We start from the raw sequence: 19,076 nt of genomic DNA on the forward strand, positions 1-19,076 counted from the left end.
CAAATGTTTGTCTGCATGCCTGAATAGTGAAAAAAGTATCCACGCAGCAATAAGCCTGTTTGTTTGCAACTTTACTGCCTGTGCTTTGCTCAGTTGCCCCCCAGCTACTTGTTGTTCGGCAGCATCCCCAATGTTGTAAATTAGACTTTAAATGGGATGACCCGGAGTCTGACATCCCCTTCAGTGAAGCTGTGCTTGTCGGGGTTTTCGGCGTGTCTCGCATACCTGTAGCAGCCTACACGTCCCACTCATCCTCAGCTCTGGGCAGTGAACTATTACACAACTTCTTGGACTTTTAAGATTTTGGCACAGAAGTTTGAGATTAGCAGATTTTTCGTTTGGTTTGTCTATGTACACCTGGTCTATCAGTCACACAGTTCCTGTTCATAAAAAGAAATATCACATCCACAATAATAAAATATTGACTTCACTTGTCCACTTTGCGTGTGTAAAGGGGAAGTGACATTATCAGTTGTGCCTCAGCACGTCAAATACAATTGATGACTTCCACAAACAATCCCGCCTATCATAAAGCAACATAAATAAATAAACACACAACATATATACAACACATCAAGACCTTAAAATAGATGGAATGGTATCATAATGCCAGAAATTAAAATGTGACAAATATACAAAAGATACATAGAAATAAGACATGTGGTTATCTTTGAGGAAGTTATATTTGATGAAACAATAACATCCACTCATACATTAAGAATACGTCAAGCAAGTATGTAGATAAATATGATGCTGTGCACACTTTGGTGTCTGTGCCGGCTGTTGATATCTTTACTGTACTGTCTTGATCTTACAGCACTTCTTTCCCATTTTGACAACTGAACACTCAGGTTATATTGGTCTTTTCAACAGTATTTAACATTTTGAGATGCACACATAAAACACATCCGACCATGACCCATTAGTTAGTGTTCTGTTGTAACAAGCACCCACTGACACGTCAAAAGAGCCAAATTCTCCCGGCGAGCACTCTCTGCTGACATATGTATTTGACTCAGATGACAATGAACTGTCAAACATTGGCTCTACCCATGCCCCTCACGGTTTTTACAATTCTTTCACTATATCTGATCATTATATTACACAATATGTTCGCTATAGTTACATCTGTTAGTAGTTCAACTGAAACAGCTCATGTAGGGTACATCCCTCATGCTATCTCAAACTAAACTAAAAAAATAAGTACTATATGAGCAATACCTTTTTTCAGGTTTATTTTCAGTACAGAACAATTAAAATCGGAAATGTGGTTTATAGCAGCAGGATATTGAATTTCAGTCAGTATGGTTCTTTTAACAACATCACTTTAATGCTAACAATCACAAATGCTCATTTCTCCGAACTCTTAACAAGTAAGAAAATATGCAGTTAAAATAATATCAACACAATACCAAATCGAATTGCAGAAGCCCCTGAAACCACAGTATGGGACCTTATAAAACATGCAAAATCAATCAAGAGGTTATCTACTCGTGACTAGTGCTGATCACAGTACTATAAGAATCGCGAAGAAAATTGACATGAAGAAACCGTTTCGGTCAGTCCACCTGCAGTTTTTTGAAGGACCCGTCCACGCCGAAAAGTTCGTAATCATACTGGCTGTCTGCTGGTCTTCTGGTTTCGTCCACTACGTGTTTGTCTTCTTCCCTGTACCAGTCCCTGAGTGCTACCATCCGATCCATGAGGCCACCTGTAACATTAACGTTAGATACGTATTAGTCAGTTGTATGTTGTCTGACTAGCGTTTAAATAGCAGTATAACTGGTTTAGATTTCTAGTTTGTAATATAATTTTTAAATTGACTTATCATTATTAGTAATGTTAAATACGGATTTTATGCCAGCATTGTAGGATAGTTGTCACACTATTCTAATGGTCACTCTTCTGGTCGTGTTCAGATGAGGTTAGGATGACTGTTGTGGTTAAGATATAAGTCTCATATATTTGGAGAAACGGCGTTAAAATATTTATTCATCATATTCTGATTTTCATTTTCTATATTGACGTTATTATAGCTGGAATGATTGTTCTTACAATAGTCATTTTAACGCCACACTGCTGGTACAACGAGGTAGAAACACTCAAATGAAGTTGATGAGCTCTTAAGTTTCTGCATACCTCAAACACACTGCCATACAGTCTCCCTGTTCTGCAGAGAAAATGCTGAACTTTATTTGACAGACATACTGAACACAGCATTGTAAACTTCGTAACCACGTTAACTCTGCTACTTTCTACTTGCACTCCCGTATTTGGAAATAATTTTTGGCCTTTTTTACTTTGTTATTTGGGCTGTTTGCCCATATTGCTTACTTTAACATGGGATGCCATTTAGTATTCATATGACAGGTGGCAGATGCCTAGAAAATAGAATACGCAATTGAAACCAAAACAAAGAGAAACCTTCGCTTGTTTCAATGATGTGCCTTGAGTACATGGAGTGCTCATGGTCGTGAATGCAAATATCCAGTAACAAGATAAATAAAGATGTTAGTAAGAGATGCAAAACTTTATATTTCTCATATAGCTTATGTCGTTTCTCTTTTTATCTCATCCATAATGTTGGAAAACGTACATGCCATCGATTTCAGAGCCCAAAGGTATAAATTTTAGGCAATTTATAGGTAGCAGCGGTGAATCAAGTAGAATGGCTATGGACATTCCAGTGCACAGTTAAATCTGCACTGCTAGTCCCTACTTGCAGTTGCAGTTAAAACAAAGTGGCGGTGGATGTACATTGGAAAACTGCAAGATGGCGCTGTCGGGAAATTGAAAAATTGCAAAATGGTGGTGGTTGGTATTTCAAAATGAGGGCTGATGGTTGAAGGACCTTTAACAGAAAGAATTCTAGATGACGAACTAGACCTATTGTGCTATTTAAAATGGACGGAATTTTTTAAAAATTCCAAAATGGCAGTTATGCTTTGTAGTCTCGCAGAGAATACGGTCCAAGAGGATTTCATGTCCAGAAGTCTCTGAATGATTCGAATTTAGCATAAACTAGCATCATGCTCAAAAGTATCCAAAGTACGTGAATTATTTATCAACAAGACACGAAGCTATAGCTATGTAATTGACGCTATTTCCACATCATAAATACGTAAGCAAACAAACAAGACTCACGCACACACACACACACACACACACACACACACACACACACACACACACACTCACATGTACACACACTATACTTATTTGAGGGCAATAATGCTCAATTGTCTGGATGACTGCCACCATCCTAGATGCTATTCGATGCGGCAGCGATGGTCAGTTTACGGAGTAATCTCCATTACAATGGATACTCCTGAGTTTGTCCATGATGATCAGTTGACAACGTATCCTTCATTACCTTGGTTACTATTGGTTGGGGGGGGGGGGGGGGGGAGTGGCTGACAGGCAATGAGAGTACATTTACGAGGTACCTGTCAGTACCCTAGATGCTACTGTTTATGGAAATGGTCAACTGATAGAATGACTGCCCTTACTCTGGACAGTACTGGCCAGGCAATAATGGTCAGCTGACAGGTCATTTTAGCGGGCATAGTGTGGTCACCTTGGCAATTTTTAATTGATTGTTGAGTGAGAGAGTGCTTTACAGTTGTTTTTTGTAACCAAAGCCATTAATAATTGTTTTTATACCTCGCTAAAATATTAATCTCAAATACATTATTGCTTCATCAGTGAATTCAATGTATCATGATCCTATACAGTTTCCTTTTAATTTACATTCAGTGCCGTAAGATAAAGAACCTTTAAGTGCATGTGGTCCACAAACTCTAGAGTTCACACCTGACACTGCTGACATTAAAGTAATATTAAAGTACAGAACGGCACATACTTCTAAAACATTATTACTTCGTTGATATGCGAAGTGATACACTAAATCCAAAAGTTCTGTAAAAAATACGTGTACTTGTTACAACACTGTAGCTTCTACACCACTAAAAGTCTGTCAAAATTCGGAAATATACTGGCAATACATTATTCCCACATATTTATTATAGTGTATTTAACAGGAATGAGTTCCAATAAAAATTCATGTATCAGGAATGAATAGATCTTATAAAATGATCTCAGTGAAACTTTTTTACGTCTAAAGACGTCAAGAGAACTAACATCTTACATGAAATATGGTACAAGACACACACTGACCGCTTCAAATCGATCCGACGGATATACGATGATCCACTACACAGGTGAGATTCAGTGATCCGCCACAAGGCGACTAAATCAGGCAGAGCACAGTCACCTGCAGAAAAGTCTCGAATCACTAAGTTAGGGTAAATCAGAAACTATGCGAAATCGTACTACTTATGGGATGCGTGTAGCTTATACAAATGAGTGGGGCTTGATGAACAAAAGGAGACTTTGTACAATATTGATAGGTAAATTGAAGTGGAACATTTTAGTCACACATTTCTGCCCATTGCCATTTAATAATGCCACATTTATTGTTATGACCAACAATCGTACTATTTACATTATAGATGTGCATTTTGTGAATCACAGATGACTGGCAAACTGCAGCTACATAGAATCGACATTTTAAAATTATTGTGATAGACATATGGAAAGGTAACATTGTCGTCAGACAGTTATGTTCACTGGTTTAGATGTTTTAAAAATGCTAAATTGTTTATCATAACCTCTAGTCATACCAGTTATGTTAGGAATATATGATTAATGCTTGATTAAAAATGATGTTTCTATAAAACATTTCTGGAATTTCATTTCTAACACAGCTTGGTCTTCTTGTCAGTGGAGTTGAGTCGACTAAAGACGTGTCATTTATATGTAATGTCACTGACCTCGCTCATTCCCGACGATTTACGTTTGGAATCATGATAGCCCATTAAAATGAGAAAGGAGATTGGAAAACAACATTTATGTGTAGCATATTTTACTTCTGATAGATTGGTAAAAACTGCATTGTGATCAGACTATAGATCAACACTTATGTCAATTTTAATTAAGCACTGGGATTAGAATTTGCTGTATTAAGCGATAGCTAAATGCACCCATTGTCATGCCGTGGGGCGTCTAATCATCTGAGAATCGAACTTCATCATTGTGGGGGCTCAGAGCACAATATTGGGAAGTTTTCAGGATGGTTTGCGTAACAATGTGATAGGCAGAACTAGAATTTAGATGCAGTTTGATGGGGCGGAAACCCCTTGGCTACAAGAAGATGGGTCTATGACAGGCCTTGAACCCCAAGAAAGGAAAAATAGTATACCCAGAATTAACAGTTTTTGAGAGGTAGTATTAAGAAGACATTACTTCAATTAGATTTCGGAAAGAAACCCTATAGGATGAAACAATATAGGACACTATATTACAGTAAGGGAAAATATTACTAAAGTTGCTTGTCCTACGTTACAGTACTTCAAGAAGTGATAAATGTGGATGACAGATCATGTGGTATTCTCTGCAGCAGGACCTACATCAAATATCAATCCCAATTCAGTTGCCAATAAGCATCTTACTTGTCAATTTTATGTCAGCCGAGTCTGAATATGTACAGTCACGTAGACAGTGGTTTCATCTAGTGTTGTGACAGCGTACTTTGGTGGTAACAATATTTTTCAGCCTTAGATCAAGTTAGTGCAATGAACCAAGTTTACGAGACGTCGTAAGCCATCACTCAGCCTACAGCCCATAAGTTAGTCCATGTTGATTGTTTGCTTGTATACTGTTTCACTGTGGTTAATAGACCATCACTACTGACCTAGTTGCCACAAAACTATCCTGGTGCTTCGTTTCTAGACACGCATAGCAAGGCAAAGAGTGGAAAGGGCACAGAGCAGCAGTGTTGTGGTGATTTTATACATGAGTAGATATTTTGGCTAAGGTGGTGGAAGTGTCCTGTCAATCAAAATTAGTTTTTGCTCATGTAAGCTCAGTGAATTTCGATGAGTGCTACTGTGCATAATTGTTGTAACTAATGAACACCGTCCAAACTGGAGAAAAACGGCCTCAGCAACGTATTTCCATTCACATTCTTAGTTTGTTCTTCATTTGATGGTGTACCAAAATCACCCAGAGTGCCGTTCTTTGAATGCAAAGCTTAATAAATTTTCATATATGAGAGTGCAGCGTGTGAGTAAATGCATAATAAGAACGATTAGGTAAGGTTAACAGTACAAGTAAGCGTGGCTTACTCAGTCATGTACCCCTGTTAGTTATCAGAATACCGTGACAGCCTGATTGTTCTATATTACATTGCAGGAGTGACTTTTTGGTTTTGATTTCCTCTCTGTGTTAACTGATGTATGAACTGGTCAGCAATAAATAATCTGTGAAAAGTCTATTATTGCAGTTCTTACGCTAAGACGCATCAAAATTGTTAAATAATTAAATTCATATTAGGAAGAAATGAAATGATAATTAAATGGACACCCTAGCTGCAAACAGACGTTGATGTACTTCATTGGGGACATGTTGAAAATGTGTGCCCAGACCGGGACTCGAACCTGGGATCTCCTGCTTACATGGCAGACGCTCTATCCATCTGAGCCACCGCGGGCACAGAGGATAGTGCGTCTGCAGGGACTTATCTCTTGCACGCTCCCCGTGAGATCCACATTCCCAACATGTCCACACCACTACATTCGTAGTGCGCCTATCACGCACTATCCTCTGTGCCCGCGGTGGCTCTGATGGATAGAGCGTCTGCCATGTAAGCAGGAGATCCCGGGTTCGAGTCCCGGTCGGGGCACACATTTTCAACATGTCCCCAATGAAGTACATCAACGCCTGATTGCAGCTAGGGTGTCCATTTAATTATCATTTCATTTCTAGCAAAGCTGCATGGTCATCCACGGTAACTGTTCTTCCGGGAACAGATACTACCGTCGTATATAGTTAAAATATGGCTACCCGGCCATTGACCTTCTTGTGCGAACGCACACGCTATGCCCGAACTCGTACGGGACTTGGTAGATTAATCTGCCACGAGTAATGAGTATGATGGGCAAACATCTATTAGGCGCACTACTAATGTAGTGGTGTGGACATGTTGGGAATGTGGATCTCACGGGGAGCGTGCAAGGGATAAGTCCCTGCAGACGCACTATCCTCTGTGCCCGCGGTGGCTCAGATGGATAGAGCGTCTGCCATGTAAGCGGGAGATCCCGGGTTCGAGTCCCGGTCGGGGCACACATTTTCAACATGTCCCCAATGAAGTACATGAACGCCTGTTTGCAGCTAGAGTGTCCATTTAATTATCATTTCATTTCTAGCAAAGCTGCATGGTCATCCACGGTAACTGTTCTTCCGGGAACAGATACTACCGTCGTATATAGTTAAAATATGGCTTCCCGGCCATTGACCTTCTTGTGCGAACGCACACGCTACGCCCGAACTCGTACGGGACTTGGTAGATTAATCTGCCACGAGTAATGAGTATGATGGGCAAACATCTATTAGGCACACTACTAATGTAGTGGTGTGGACATGTTGGGAATGTGGATCTCACGGGGAGCGTGCAAGGGATAAGTCCCTGCAGACGCACTATCCTCTGTGCCCGCGGTGGCTCAGATGGATAGAGCGTCTGCCATGTAAGCAGGAGATCCCGGGTTCGAGTCCCAGTCGGGGCACACATTTTCAACATGTCCCCAATGAAGTACATGAACGCCTGTTTGCAGCTAGGGTGTCCATTTAGTTATCATTTCATTTCTAGCAAAGCTGCATGGTCAACCACGGTAACTGTTCTTCCAGGAACAGATACTACCGTCGTATATAGTTAGGATGAAATTAAAATATTGCAGGCTCAGCAAACAATGGGAAGTCCTCAGCTGACTTTAGCAAGTCTGAACTTGATGCTTAAGCATTTGACTTATTGGAACAAGCCTTGACTCGCTGTTCAGAACTTGTGACTAATCACTAAAAAGGAAAGTGGGATTTTTGATGAGAGATGTCATGGTTGGAAATAAAAAGAAATAGTTCAACTGCATGTTGATTCAAATGAAGGATTTTATGCAAGACTCTACACAAAACTAGCGAAAGTGATAGCTAATAAATGCAGTGATAAATTTTGACATACACAACAACACCTGTTTCAAATAGACAATTGTAACAGGTTTAAATCCTGTAAATAAGGATACACAATGGGTGTCTATTTTCCATATGCAATCAAATTAAATATTGCTAAAATAATGTTTCCTACAGAGCTGAAGTAAGTGTACATATTGGAAAAAAAGAACAAAAGTACCTCTGTTAATGTCCAGTATTCTCATTGTGAGTGCATGGTTGTGCAAAACGAAATTAAGGAAGGATTTCGTGTTGCACCGTTACATGTCACTAAGCAAACATAAACTCATTAATGTTAGTGATAGCTAATACAGCTACATACCATTTCTGTCAGATAAAAAGCCTTGACAAACACGCATGTAACAGCATTACCCCACATCGTAGCTCAGTTGACGTATGTGAGCGCTGTTTGTATTATGTTCAATACTTGGAAAAATTAGAGTACACTCTTGACTGTGTGAAGTTTAAGCCAGTCAGCAGTATCAACAGTATGGAGGGAATGAGTATATAAAATTTACTAATTTTAACGATTAGTTCCCTTTATAATTTATGCTAATGCAAAATGCATGCTAGAAAGAGTTGCTACTTACGATATCAGCAGCAACTCTGGTTGTTATTCTAACCAAATACATCTAATGCACCATTCAGTATACACTGTACGTACCATGAAGGATATTCAGAATTTAAATTGTACAGAGGTAGTGAGTCCAAGATTTCGTCCACTGAACAGCTGTACGTGATTGTTGAGGCTATTAATGATTTTTTGTTGCAAAATAGAAAGATGGACATGAGTCCAGAAGAAGAATTAATGTTCTAGACAGCAGATGTCTGTTATATTTGCCGATAACCATTTATGGAAGGAGATGTGAAACATAAAAGTCACTACCATTTTATTGATCAATGTAGGTATGCTGCAAATGTATGTTGTCCGACTAGCGTTTAAGTAGCGGTATACACTGAGGCGACAGAAGTGATGGGAACCCCCCTCCCCCCCCCCCCCCCCCCACGAGTACCGTGTCTGACCTTCTTTATCCCGGTGTAGCGCAGGAACTAGACGTGGCATGGACTGAGTCAGTCGTTGAAGGTGCCCTGTGCAAGTATTGAGCCATGCTACCTCTAGAACCAGCTATAATTGTGAAAGTGTTGATGGTATTGGTTGTGGGCTATAACTGAGCTCTCGATTATGTCCCATACGTGTCCGATAGTGTTCATATCAGGTGATCTGAGTGGCCCAATCATTCGTTAGAATTGTCCAGAATGTTCTACAAACCAATCGTAAACAGCTGTGGTCCTGTGACACGGCGCAATGTCATCCAGTAAAATTTCCATCTTTCCTCGGGGGCATGGGGTCCGCCAATGGCAACATATGGTCTCCAAGTAGCCGAACATAACCACTTGACCAGATGACTCAGTCCATCCCATGTAAACAGAGCTCACACAATTATGGAGCAACTACCAAATTGCACAATACCTTGTAGACTACTTATGTCCATCGCTTCGTCGGTCGACACCACACTCTAAGCCAACCATCTACTTTTACCAACCAAATTTGAGACTTGTCTGACCAGAACACTTTCTTCCAATCGTCTGAGCTGCATCAAACCAGTCTCAGGACTGAAGACTACAACAACGACAACAGGGTCCAACTGGTACGGTCACTACCCCACGAGAAGCTCTGAGGGCGATGTCGTGGTGTTAGCAAAGGAGTTCGTGTCGGCCATCTGCTGCCAAAGCCCAAAAGACCACAAACGCTGAATTTCGTCGCACTGTCCCAACGGATACGTTCGTCGTACGTCCTGCCTATTACACACTGTGTTGCTTGTCTGTTAGCACTGACAACGCTACTCTAACGCCGCAGTTCTTGGTCGTTAAGTGAAGGCCGTCGGCCACTGCGTTGTCCGTGGTGAGAGGTAATGCCTGCATTATGGTGTACTCGGCACACTCATGATACTGTGGACCTCGGAATATGGAATTCTCTAACAATTTCCAAAGTGGAACGTCCCATGCGTCTAACTCCAACTACCACTCCGCGTTCAAAGGCTGTTAATTCCCCTAGTGGGGCCATGATCACGTCGGAAACGTTTTCACCTGAGTACAAATGACAGCTCCATCAATGCATCGCCCTTTTATACCTTGGGTACACGATACTACTGGCACCTGTATATATCGCTTTTCTATGACTTTTTGTTACCTTAGCCTATTTCATAATCAGACTATTAAGATGGTCATTCCTTGATCTCAAACCTATGTGAACCAACGATGACCGATGGCAACGTAAAATGTAAACAAATCCACGCCACATTCCTCTGCTACCATCGAATATGGAGCAATAGAAATCGCATACGTTGAGAAGGGTATCGTTACTTCGGATAAGTGCTTTAACAAATATCAATAAAAAGACGGCACGCAGTATCTCGGTTTGCAGGAGGGAGGGGGGGTGGGGGTGGGGACTCCTGGGGGTCGGTTCCTATTTGAGCTACGAACAAGAGGTAAAAAGTTTTTGGTTAGTCATTTGTATAGCGATTTGAACATCCGTCTTGCTGTAGCTATGTTACAGTACATTAAGGAACTTCTGAATGACGAACAGAACCGGCGCCCAGGCAAATTGTACGAATCGATTAATTCCTTTTGCAAAAGATTTTAATTGGGCTGAAATTAATGCTTAGTTAATGACTTCATCTGTATTTGCGCCGTTGGAATTTTACGTGAAGACATGCACAAATCACGTTTACCAAGTGCGCCATTTCTGTACTTGAAATTTTTACGAATCAGTTCAAACTTTGCCCGAAGGTAGATACATAGACGAAGCCAAAAGTAAATTTTCTTTTGTCCAATAGTCTTCATTAGTTGTCGACATGTGGTGGTTTGAAATGGAGTTAAATGTAGCACGTACAATTCTTTTATACGTGCATGCGTGGAAACGGTCAAAAGTGAACGAAATAAATAAAAAATGCTTTCTTACAAAAAATTCCAAACTCCCTTTCAGTAATGTTGCTTCATTTCAATTTTACGTACAACAAAAAGTTTTTTCTGAGTTTTTATGTGCGTGCCACTCATAGGTTTCAAACTTGTGTGAATCAGTCGAAATTTTGTACGAGGGTAGACAAAGACATGAAATTAATGGCGTTCCTGTTGTTCTTTATCCATTGCCACGATATAAGCAACACGACTCGAGAGACAATAAAGAAACCTATACTGTATCAGTAATCTGCCCAGTCAAAAAAAATTTACATCGGTTGCCAAGCTATGGTGGTCGAACATCACAATCATGGTAGAGTAAAGGTTGGGAAGGAGTATGAAAAATGCTCCTACCGTAGTATAAAAAAGGTGAATAAGTTCTGGGCAGAGATAGGTATGTGAAAGACGGGAATTTGCTTTTCGATTTGTTTAATAGTCTCAAAGACATTTGACTGAAAACGTCTTGATATATTCGAGATTTTTACGAGTTAACAATCATTCCCCAGTACAGTGAGCTGTCTTAGCTGCAAGGTGCTGGCGCACCTGCACGCTTAAGTCTAGAAGATTCGCCAGCCATATTAAATTATAATATTATATGGCTGAAGAGCATACATGTAATAGCTAAAAACGTTTATGTGTATGGATAACATATCTGACGGTGGATTTGTTCCTCAGGGGACGCTAAAACAGTTTTTTGATTTGACCATAGCGGTTGATTTTTCTCCTGAGGGGACCATTTCTCCCCAAATCCACCCACTGCTACATATCTGGCAAAGGATGTAGCAACAAATAGACACAAATTTATGTGCTTCTAAAGAGAGGGGGTGGGGGGCTGCATCTACAATAGGAAGTATCAGAGACTGAGGGGGCATCAATAGGAAGTGTCCCATGTGAGGATGTATGAATCCTAAACTTTTATGACACGCTATTTCATATTGCACTACGTGACAAATGCCGCGTTAGATGACATGATGGCATGTGTCATATTGTAAGACATTGCATAAGGTACATCAGGTATCATGTTACTTAATTTGACACGATGCATTGTATTACATGACATGGGTACTAATAAAAGTGCTGGTTGTGGGAAGGGTCCTATTAGCATATTTCGCTTGAAACATTTATTTACGGTACATTCCTTGGTGGAGACTGTCTTTCTGTAACACTCCACAATATCAATTAACTAGTCTAATGCAAACTGCAGCATTTTTATAACAACTCAACAATACGAGTTTCTCACAAAAACTGACGCACGAAACACGGCTGCATTCAACTTTCTAATAAAATACAGTTGTAGTCAACTTTCGAGACAGTGTTGGCACTTCACTAGAGAAGATTAACCAGTACATTAGGCGTAACTCTTTTATGTCGGACACCCTGTACTAACAAGTAAAAAAGTGCGAATACCACAACATGTTTTTTGTCTTTTAAACTGCCAGATATGTCGAGACACTAGTTCCCTTCTGTTATATGCCTACTCGCCTGTTTATTGCTGTAAAAGGAGCAGTTTTCATTCTATTTGCAGTAGTGCATCAATAGAGGAGATGCGCCATAAATATCTGATTTATAGATTAACTTAAATATTTGATATGTTTTCTCGAAAAGTGTGCATCTTAATTGAAGTAACATGAGCTCAAAGGAATAAAGCCATATTATCCTGTCGAATACGAAATTAATTTACTTAGTCAGAAGGATGTATTTCCATTTGAGTATGTGCGTAATGACTCATAATTTCTAGATGATCATTTGCCTCTAATTGAGAAGATTAAGTTTATTAGCAGGTAAAGCTATAACAGACGATAAGAAGCAAAGAACTAGCAGGGTGTGGAATTTATTAAAATTTAAGAAATTTTTGAGAGTCTTCCGATATACACTCCTGGAAATAGAAAAAAGAACACATTGACACCGGTGTGTCAGACCCACCATACTTGCTCCGGACACTGCGAGAGGGCTGTACAAGCAATGATCACACGCACGGCACAGCGGACACACCAGGAACCGCGGTGTTGGCCGTCGAATGGCGCTAGCTGCGCAGCATTTGTGCACCGCCGCCGTCAGTGTCAGCCAGTTTGCCGTGGAATACGGAGCTCCATCGCAGTCTTTAACACTGGTAGCATGCCGCGACAGCGTGGACGTGAACCGTATGTGCAGTTGACGGACTTTGAGCGAGGGCGTATAGTGGGCATGCGGGAGGCCGGGTGGACGTACCGCCGAATTGCTCAACACGTGGGGCGTGAGGTCTCCACAGTACATCGATGTTGTCGCCAGTGGTCGGCGGAAGGTGCACGTGCCCGTCGACCTGGGACCGGACGGCAGCGACGCACGGATGCACGCCAAGACCGTAGGATCCTACGCAGTGCCGTAGGGGACCGCACCGCCACTTCCCAGCAAATTAGGGACACTGTTGCTCCTGGGGTATCGGCGAGGACCATTCGCAACCGTCTCCATGAAGCTGGGCTACGGTCCCACGCACCGTTAGGCCGTCTTCCGCTCACGCCCCAACATCGTGCAGCCCGCCTCCAGTGGTGTCGCGACAGGCGTGAATGGAGGGACGAATGGAGACGTGTCGTCTTCAGCGATGAGAGTCGCTTCTGCTTTGGTGCCAATGATGGTCGTATGCGTGTTTGGCGCCGTGCAGGTGAGCGCCACAATCAGGTCTGCATACGACCGAGGCACACAGGGCCAACACCCGGCATCATGGTGTGGGGAGCGATCTCCTACACTGGCCGTACACCACTGGTGATCGTCGAGAGGACACTGAATAGTGCACGGTACATCCAAACCGTCATCGAACCCATCGTTCTACCATTCCTAGACCGGCAAGGGAACTTGCTGTTCCAACAGGACAATGCACGTCCGCATGTATCCCGTGCCACCCAACGTGCTCTAGAAGGTGTAAGTCAACTACCCTAGCCAGCAAGATCTCCGGATCTGTCCCCCATTGAGCATGTTTGGGACTGGATGAAGCGTTGTCTCACGCGGTCTGCACGTCCAGCACGAACGCTGGTCCAACTGAGGCGCCAGGTGGAAATGGCATGGCAAGCCGTTCCACAGGACTACATCCAGCATCTCTACGATCGTCTCCATGGGAGAATAGCAGCCTGTATTGCTGCGAAAGGTGGATATACACTGTACTAGTGCCGACATTGTGCATGCTCTGTTGCCTGTGTCTATGTGCCTGTGGTTCTGTCAGTGTGATCATGTGATGTATCTGACCCCAGGAATGTGTCAATAAAGTTTCCCCTTCCTGGTACAATGAATTCACGGTGTTCTTATTTCAATTTCCTGGAGTGTATGTCTGAAAATTTACATGCTACTGCATGCTGATGTGTTCAAATACTCGGTAGCTTATTTCTTTAAACATATGACGTTAGAAAAGACTCCTAAAGGTATATCACTAAGACAGAGTCCCTAGACGAATCCATACATAAAGATAATTGCAAGAAAATGTATGACTGCAAGCTATGATTTTGAGAAGAATGGTGTCGAACTTATGAATAATAGTGTATTTGATAAAACTATCCAAACTGTATGAAAAATGATGGTCATGAAACTAGCGAGATTGCGGTAAGAGCGATACAGAGCAGCTAAATTGATTAAAAAAAATTTCAAAGGTGCGCTCTTTGTAACGAAAATTCACCAATCATTAAACATATTTAATGCAATATTTGAAAAACCAACAGTAGTAGGAAAGGTGATTTTAGATATTTCATAGACTCGTAACTTAGACTTTTCTTATGGATAAGTACTGAACAAGTTTCCAGCAAAGCAAGTAAAACTGTTTTTTCACAGATACGGATAGCTTAATTTATCATACAAAAACTCAAATATTTTCAAGGACACCAGGAATGATGTAGTTACATGGTCTGATACCTCATGTTTCCCTGTAGATAACGTGTATCACATTCCACTTGTATATAAGAATGGGAATGGGGTAACTGAAAGAGGAGTTTATTGGTGAATCATTACTAATTTACAAAAATAAATTAATTGAAAATTTAAAAAGACATGAAATGTGATTTGTAACTTCTTTGTTGTATGAAAATGTAATAAAACATTGTGATTTTACTGTATATGTGAAAACGTAAGAAAAAGAATCATGGAATATGATACAGCTTGGGGCCACCAATGTGTGAAAGAAGATGAATGAAAATGATTGTGTGTGGGTGTGAAATTTTGAAAACTGTTAACTGTGATTTTAGAGAATGTGTGGGCATGTAAGAAACATTAAATGTGTGTTGTATCTGATTGATTGTGGGAAAAATAGACAAAATATGAGACATTTTGTTTCATTTGTTTCACTTGAGACTTCTTTCAGTTTAGCTGTAGACTGACAATTCGTTTAACACAAAAAAGCGTGATCCTCAAACCCCTGAGATAAGCTCTTGAAGTGAGTCTACTGTCAGACACTCACGGCTCTATATGTTATCTTTGTTTTTCAACCTCTTTTTCATAGTTGCAGATATACAAGTTGTATGGTCAATTACTGTCTTTTCAACAGTAAGGAAAGTCTTATGAATATCAGATGGGTTTCGCTTTATTCTACAGCATCTGCAGTTTCCAGGGTTTTTGTTCTTTATTTCATTCCTTTTTTTTCTTCCACGTGTATGTGTTGGGATTTTGCACATATCACTTTCACTGGACTAAATATATTCACATGTCTGTATTGAGAAGCTGAAAGAGCACAGGTAACACAGACAACTGAATATATTATGGGCAGTTAAAGTGCTGTGTGCTAAATTTCAACACATACACGCAGTAAAAGAAGTATAACAGAGTAATTAACGAAAATACCTCACCACTGAAGATGCTTTAGAACAAACAGAAACGTGCCTGTTCTTAATAAGATTTTCATTACAGTTGCAAGAGCGGTAATTAGCATATACAACTTTAGGTTCTCTGACTTATGACACTGAAAGTAATAACAGGGTAAAGCATAAAAGATAAGCTATAAATTTATTGTTAAGGTCCAGTTTTAGGTGCAGTATTTAACACGGCACGAGAGAGGTGGAATTTACTGACGAGACTGTACAGTATTTGTCATCTTTGTGAAACAGGTGAAATATGGTGATGCAATATTTTAAGTAGAGTTTTTAACATAATATTTGTATAAAAGAGAGAAAGCGGCTACCATTTAAACTGTGCACTCGACCGTCTAGAGCAATTATATTTAATCAAATTTCGTAGCCTGTGTGATCTTCTGATAAAAATATTTACTGAACTTTCCTTCATGCGTCAGCAAACCCAAAGACATCTTACGCATCTCATGATGACTTGTTACTCGAAAAATAGAAGATGGCGCAGGATGCAGATTTAAATTAACTCCTCCGTCCTCGTAAGGTGCATGAATAAGGAGCCATTCGGCTCTTGGTTTGACACCCGTGAGATCAGCTCAGTGGAAAAGGAAAATGTAAAGTGGGGAATATGAAGTAGGGAATAAATGAAATTTACTGTTCCTCGATAAAGTCTCTATTAGATAACGTTCCCAGTATCTCAAAGCACCATGGTAGCTAAAACATTTTGAAAATAAAATCTTGCACTTTTGGTTAACAATCAATCTCTATCCGTCTTGCTCATATAGCGTAGCACGCAAGCGCTAACACGCAGGAAAAGTAGTTGAACCAAATCAGGATCGAATCTACATGAAGGATTAACGACCATTGGCTAGTATGTCATCAATCCTGGGTGTGATTCTTGGGCGATATCCCAAGCTCGTTTAGGCAAATCTCGGCTGCTCCCTAAATTCCGCCCAGACAATGCGATATACACAGAGTTAAAATATTATCAGATACAGAGGAAAGTTTACACGTTTTGCAGACAGATGGTGCACACCATATTTCTAATTTAGGTCACCTTGACGACTGTTGTGTCAGGAAGGCCGTCCAGCAACAAAGTTAAATAATGAAATAAAATTTTCCAAATTCTGGAAGAGGGGACTCCAGACTAGACGGTATAAATGCTAGAGAAAATCAGAAGAAGAAGAAGAAGAAGAAGAAGAAGAAGAAGGAGAGTCCATCTGTATCCCACTACGTAAATAAATTTAATAGAAAAGCGATTTTTAAGGGAACTGGAAGATCTAGTCATGACTGCGTCGAACTTCAAACACAGAGAGAGTGGGTTGGTTAAGGTAATCCAAGCGCCGTAATGTTTAAGGGCTTCAGGTCCCCTTCCAGTTATCCTAGTTTAAGCTTTTCGTCGTTTCCTTATATCTGTTTTGGCGAGTACTGTGGTAGTTAGCTTGAAAAAAGAGTTTGTGGCCCGTCCCTTCCCGCTCCATAGCCGATCGGACTTTAAAACCCTGTCTTTCTTCAATCAGAAAGACTCAATAGCAAATACTAAGTCGAGTTTGCGTATGAACGAAGAGTGGTTATCAGGCGAGATATAGTCTGCCTGACCAAGAAGTGAAGTTTTCAGAGGACATGGCCACATGCCTATGTAAATGCGTACACATACACTCCATCGTCGTGTATGTGCATGATTAGAGCTACAGTTCTCTGTGACATGTAGTACGACCACCAGGGTGCATTACTTGCTCGTGTTTACTGCTGTTGCTAAGTCTGGTAATGCATATAGCAAACGGAAACAGCGTCAAATGTTGAGTGATCACTGTGAAAGGCACGGAGATGCTGGGTACTCGAGTGAAAGCGTCATCACCAACGACAGAGTCTGAATGTGGTCTCAATGTGGATCGGCTTTTGGACGGCTGGTTGAATGGTGCAAAATATTCAGGTTTTTGTGGCATTCAGATGTGACAGTAGCTATATGTTGGACTGGAGGTGAAAACTAGGATAGGCGTACTGGTCGTCAGTATTCCGATTGACCACTTCTGACCATCACAAGGGAAGGTCACCTAACTGTGCACCGAGCACATGTAACCACTTCACACCTCCACCTGCCATCCGACCACCAGTAAAGTACTTTATTAAAATTCATAATGAACTTACAGCTGTTCTTTATTTTCACAATTCTCTTCCCTGCTAGTTTTAGTCAAATGACCAATATTAACCATAAGCTGGTATGAATGGCTGGAAAGTTATACCATAGTAAGAGTAATTTCTTCTGCTGAACCCACCACGGTAGTACAAATTTTTTTACAATAATAATTGTGGACTTCCTGCAATGTTCTGTGTAATCCCACACCACTGTCGACACCTAGCAGCTGACGAACTAGGGGGTTTCCATCCACCGACTGCGTCTGGTGTGGTGCCTTAACGAGGAAGCATGGACTGTTGATGAACGCCGTCACATTGTGAACAGTGATGAATCGGGGTTCCGTACTGCCTCAGGTTACCATTGTCGACGTGTGTGGTGGTGACCTGTAATAAATATTTAGTGGACGCATACCGTTGTTAGTCCAGGAGTCATGCCTCCTTTAGCTCATGGCTGAGAGTGATAGAGAAAAAACGGTGAGACCACAATGGTAAATCACGGGGATCCAGCGTCCACATGTGTTGCGTCTCATGCGTCAGTATCGTGGTGCCATATTTGAAGAGAACAATGCTCGCCCACACATCGCACTTGCCTCTGTATACTGTGTGTGCTGTTAAGGTACTCCTGCATCAAGCAAGATCCCCTGATCTGTTTCCTAGACAATGTGTGTGGGACCAACCCTGACGCGATTCCGACACAGTGCCAGTGTCTTGCACATAAAGGACCAGTTACATCAGTTCTGATCCATCTTACCTCATGAAGGGATTCAATGGCCTTACGGAAAAGCCCCAGTCGTGTCAGTTCACATATCGAGGCGAGAAGGGGTGCAAAGTCATACCGATAACAGGCTCATTTTGCCGAGATCTTTGCAAATTTGACTCGATTTTGTAATGAGTGAAACAAAACCACATACCCTCTCAGGTAATAAGGTTTCCCATCGTTTCCTCCTCCACTCGTGGGTGCTTCACTGCTTTTGTCAAGCTGTGTAGAAAAACACGTCTCAATTTTTAAGTGAGTGTTAAGTTAACTAATAAACTCAGCTCACTGTGCGAGATATCTTCCGATTTTTCTATTGAATATATGGGAAAATACGGTGTCTAGTTTAGTAGTCCAATATGATTATAATAAGTGGT

General features: G+C 41.1%; 1 protein-coding gene across 4 annotated transcripts in view; it reads right to left on the minus strand.

Annotated features, from left to right (window-relative positions):
* Positions 1 to 664: 664 nt before the first annotated feature.
* Positions 665 to 19,076, minus strand: part of LOC126259838 (retinol-binding protein pinta-like) — a 66,789-nt gene continuing 48,377 nt past the window's right edge. For 3 of the 4 annotated variants that reach the window (XM_049956895.1, XM_049956892.1, XM_049956893.1), the window contains 2 exons: positions 4,177 to 4,273; positions 665 to 1,711 (listed from right to left, as the gene is read on the minus strand). In XM_049956895.1, coding sequence (XP_049812852.1) covers positions 1,612 to 1,711; positions 4,177 to 4,273 — 197 coding nt within the window. In that variant the 3' untranslated portion in view covers positions 665 to 1,611. The remainder of the gene's footprint in view (positions 1,712 to 4,176; positions 4,274 to 19,076) is intronic. The other variant, XM_049956894.1, reaches the window with a different exon arrangement.

Source organism: Schistocerca nitens, chromosome 5 (genome assembly GCF_023898315.1).
Source record: "Schistocerca nitens isolate TAMUIC-IGC-003100 chromosome 5, iqSchNite1.1, whole genome shotgun sequence".
Classification (NCBI taxonomy): Eukaryota; Metazoa; Arthropoda; class Insecta; order Orthoptera; family Acrididae; genus Schistocerca; species Schistocerca nitens.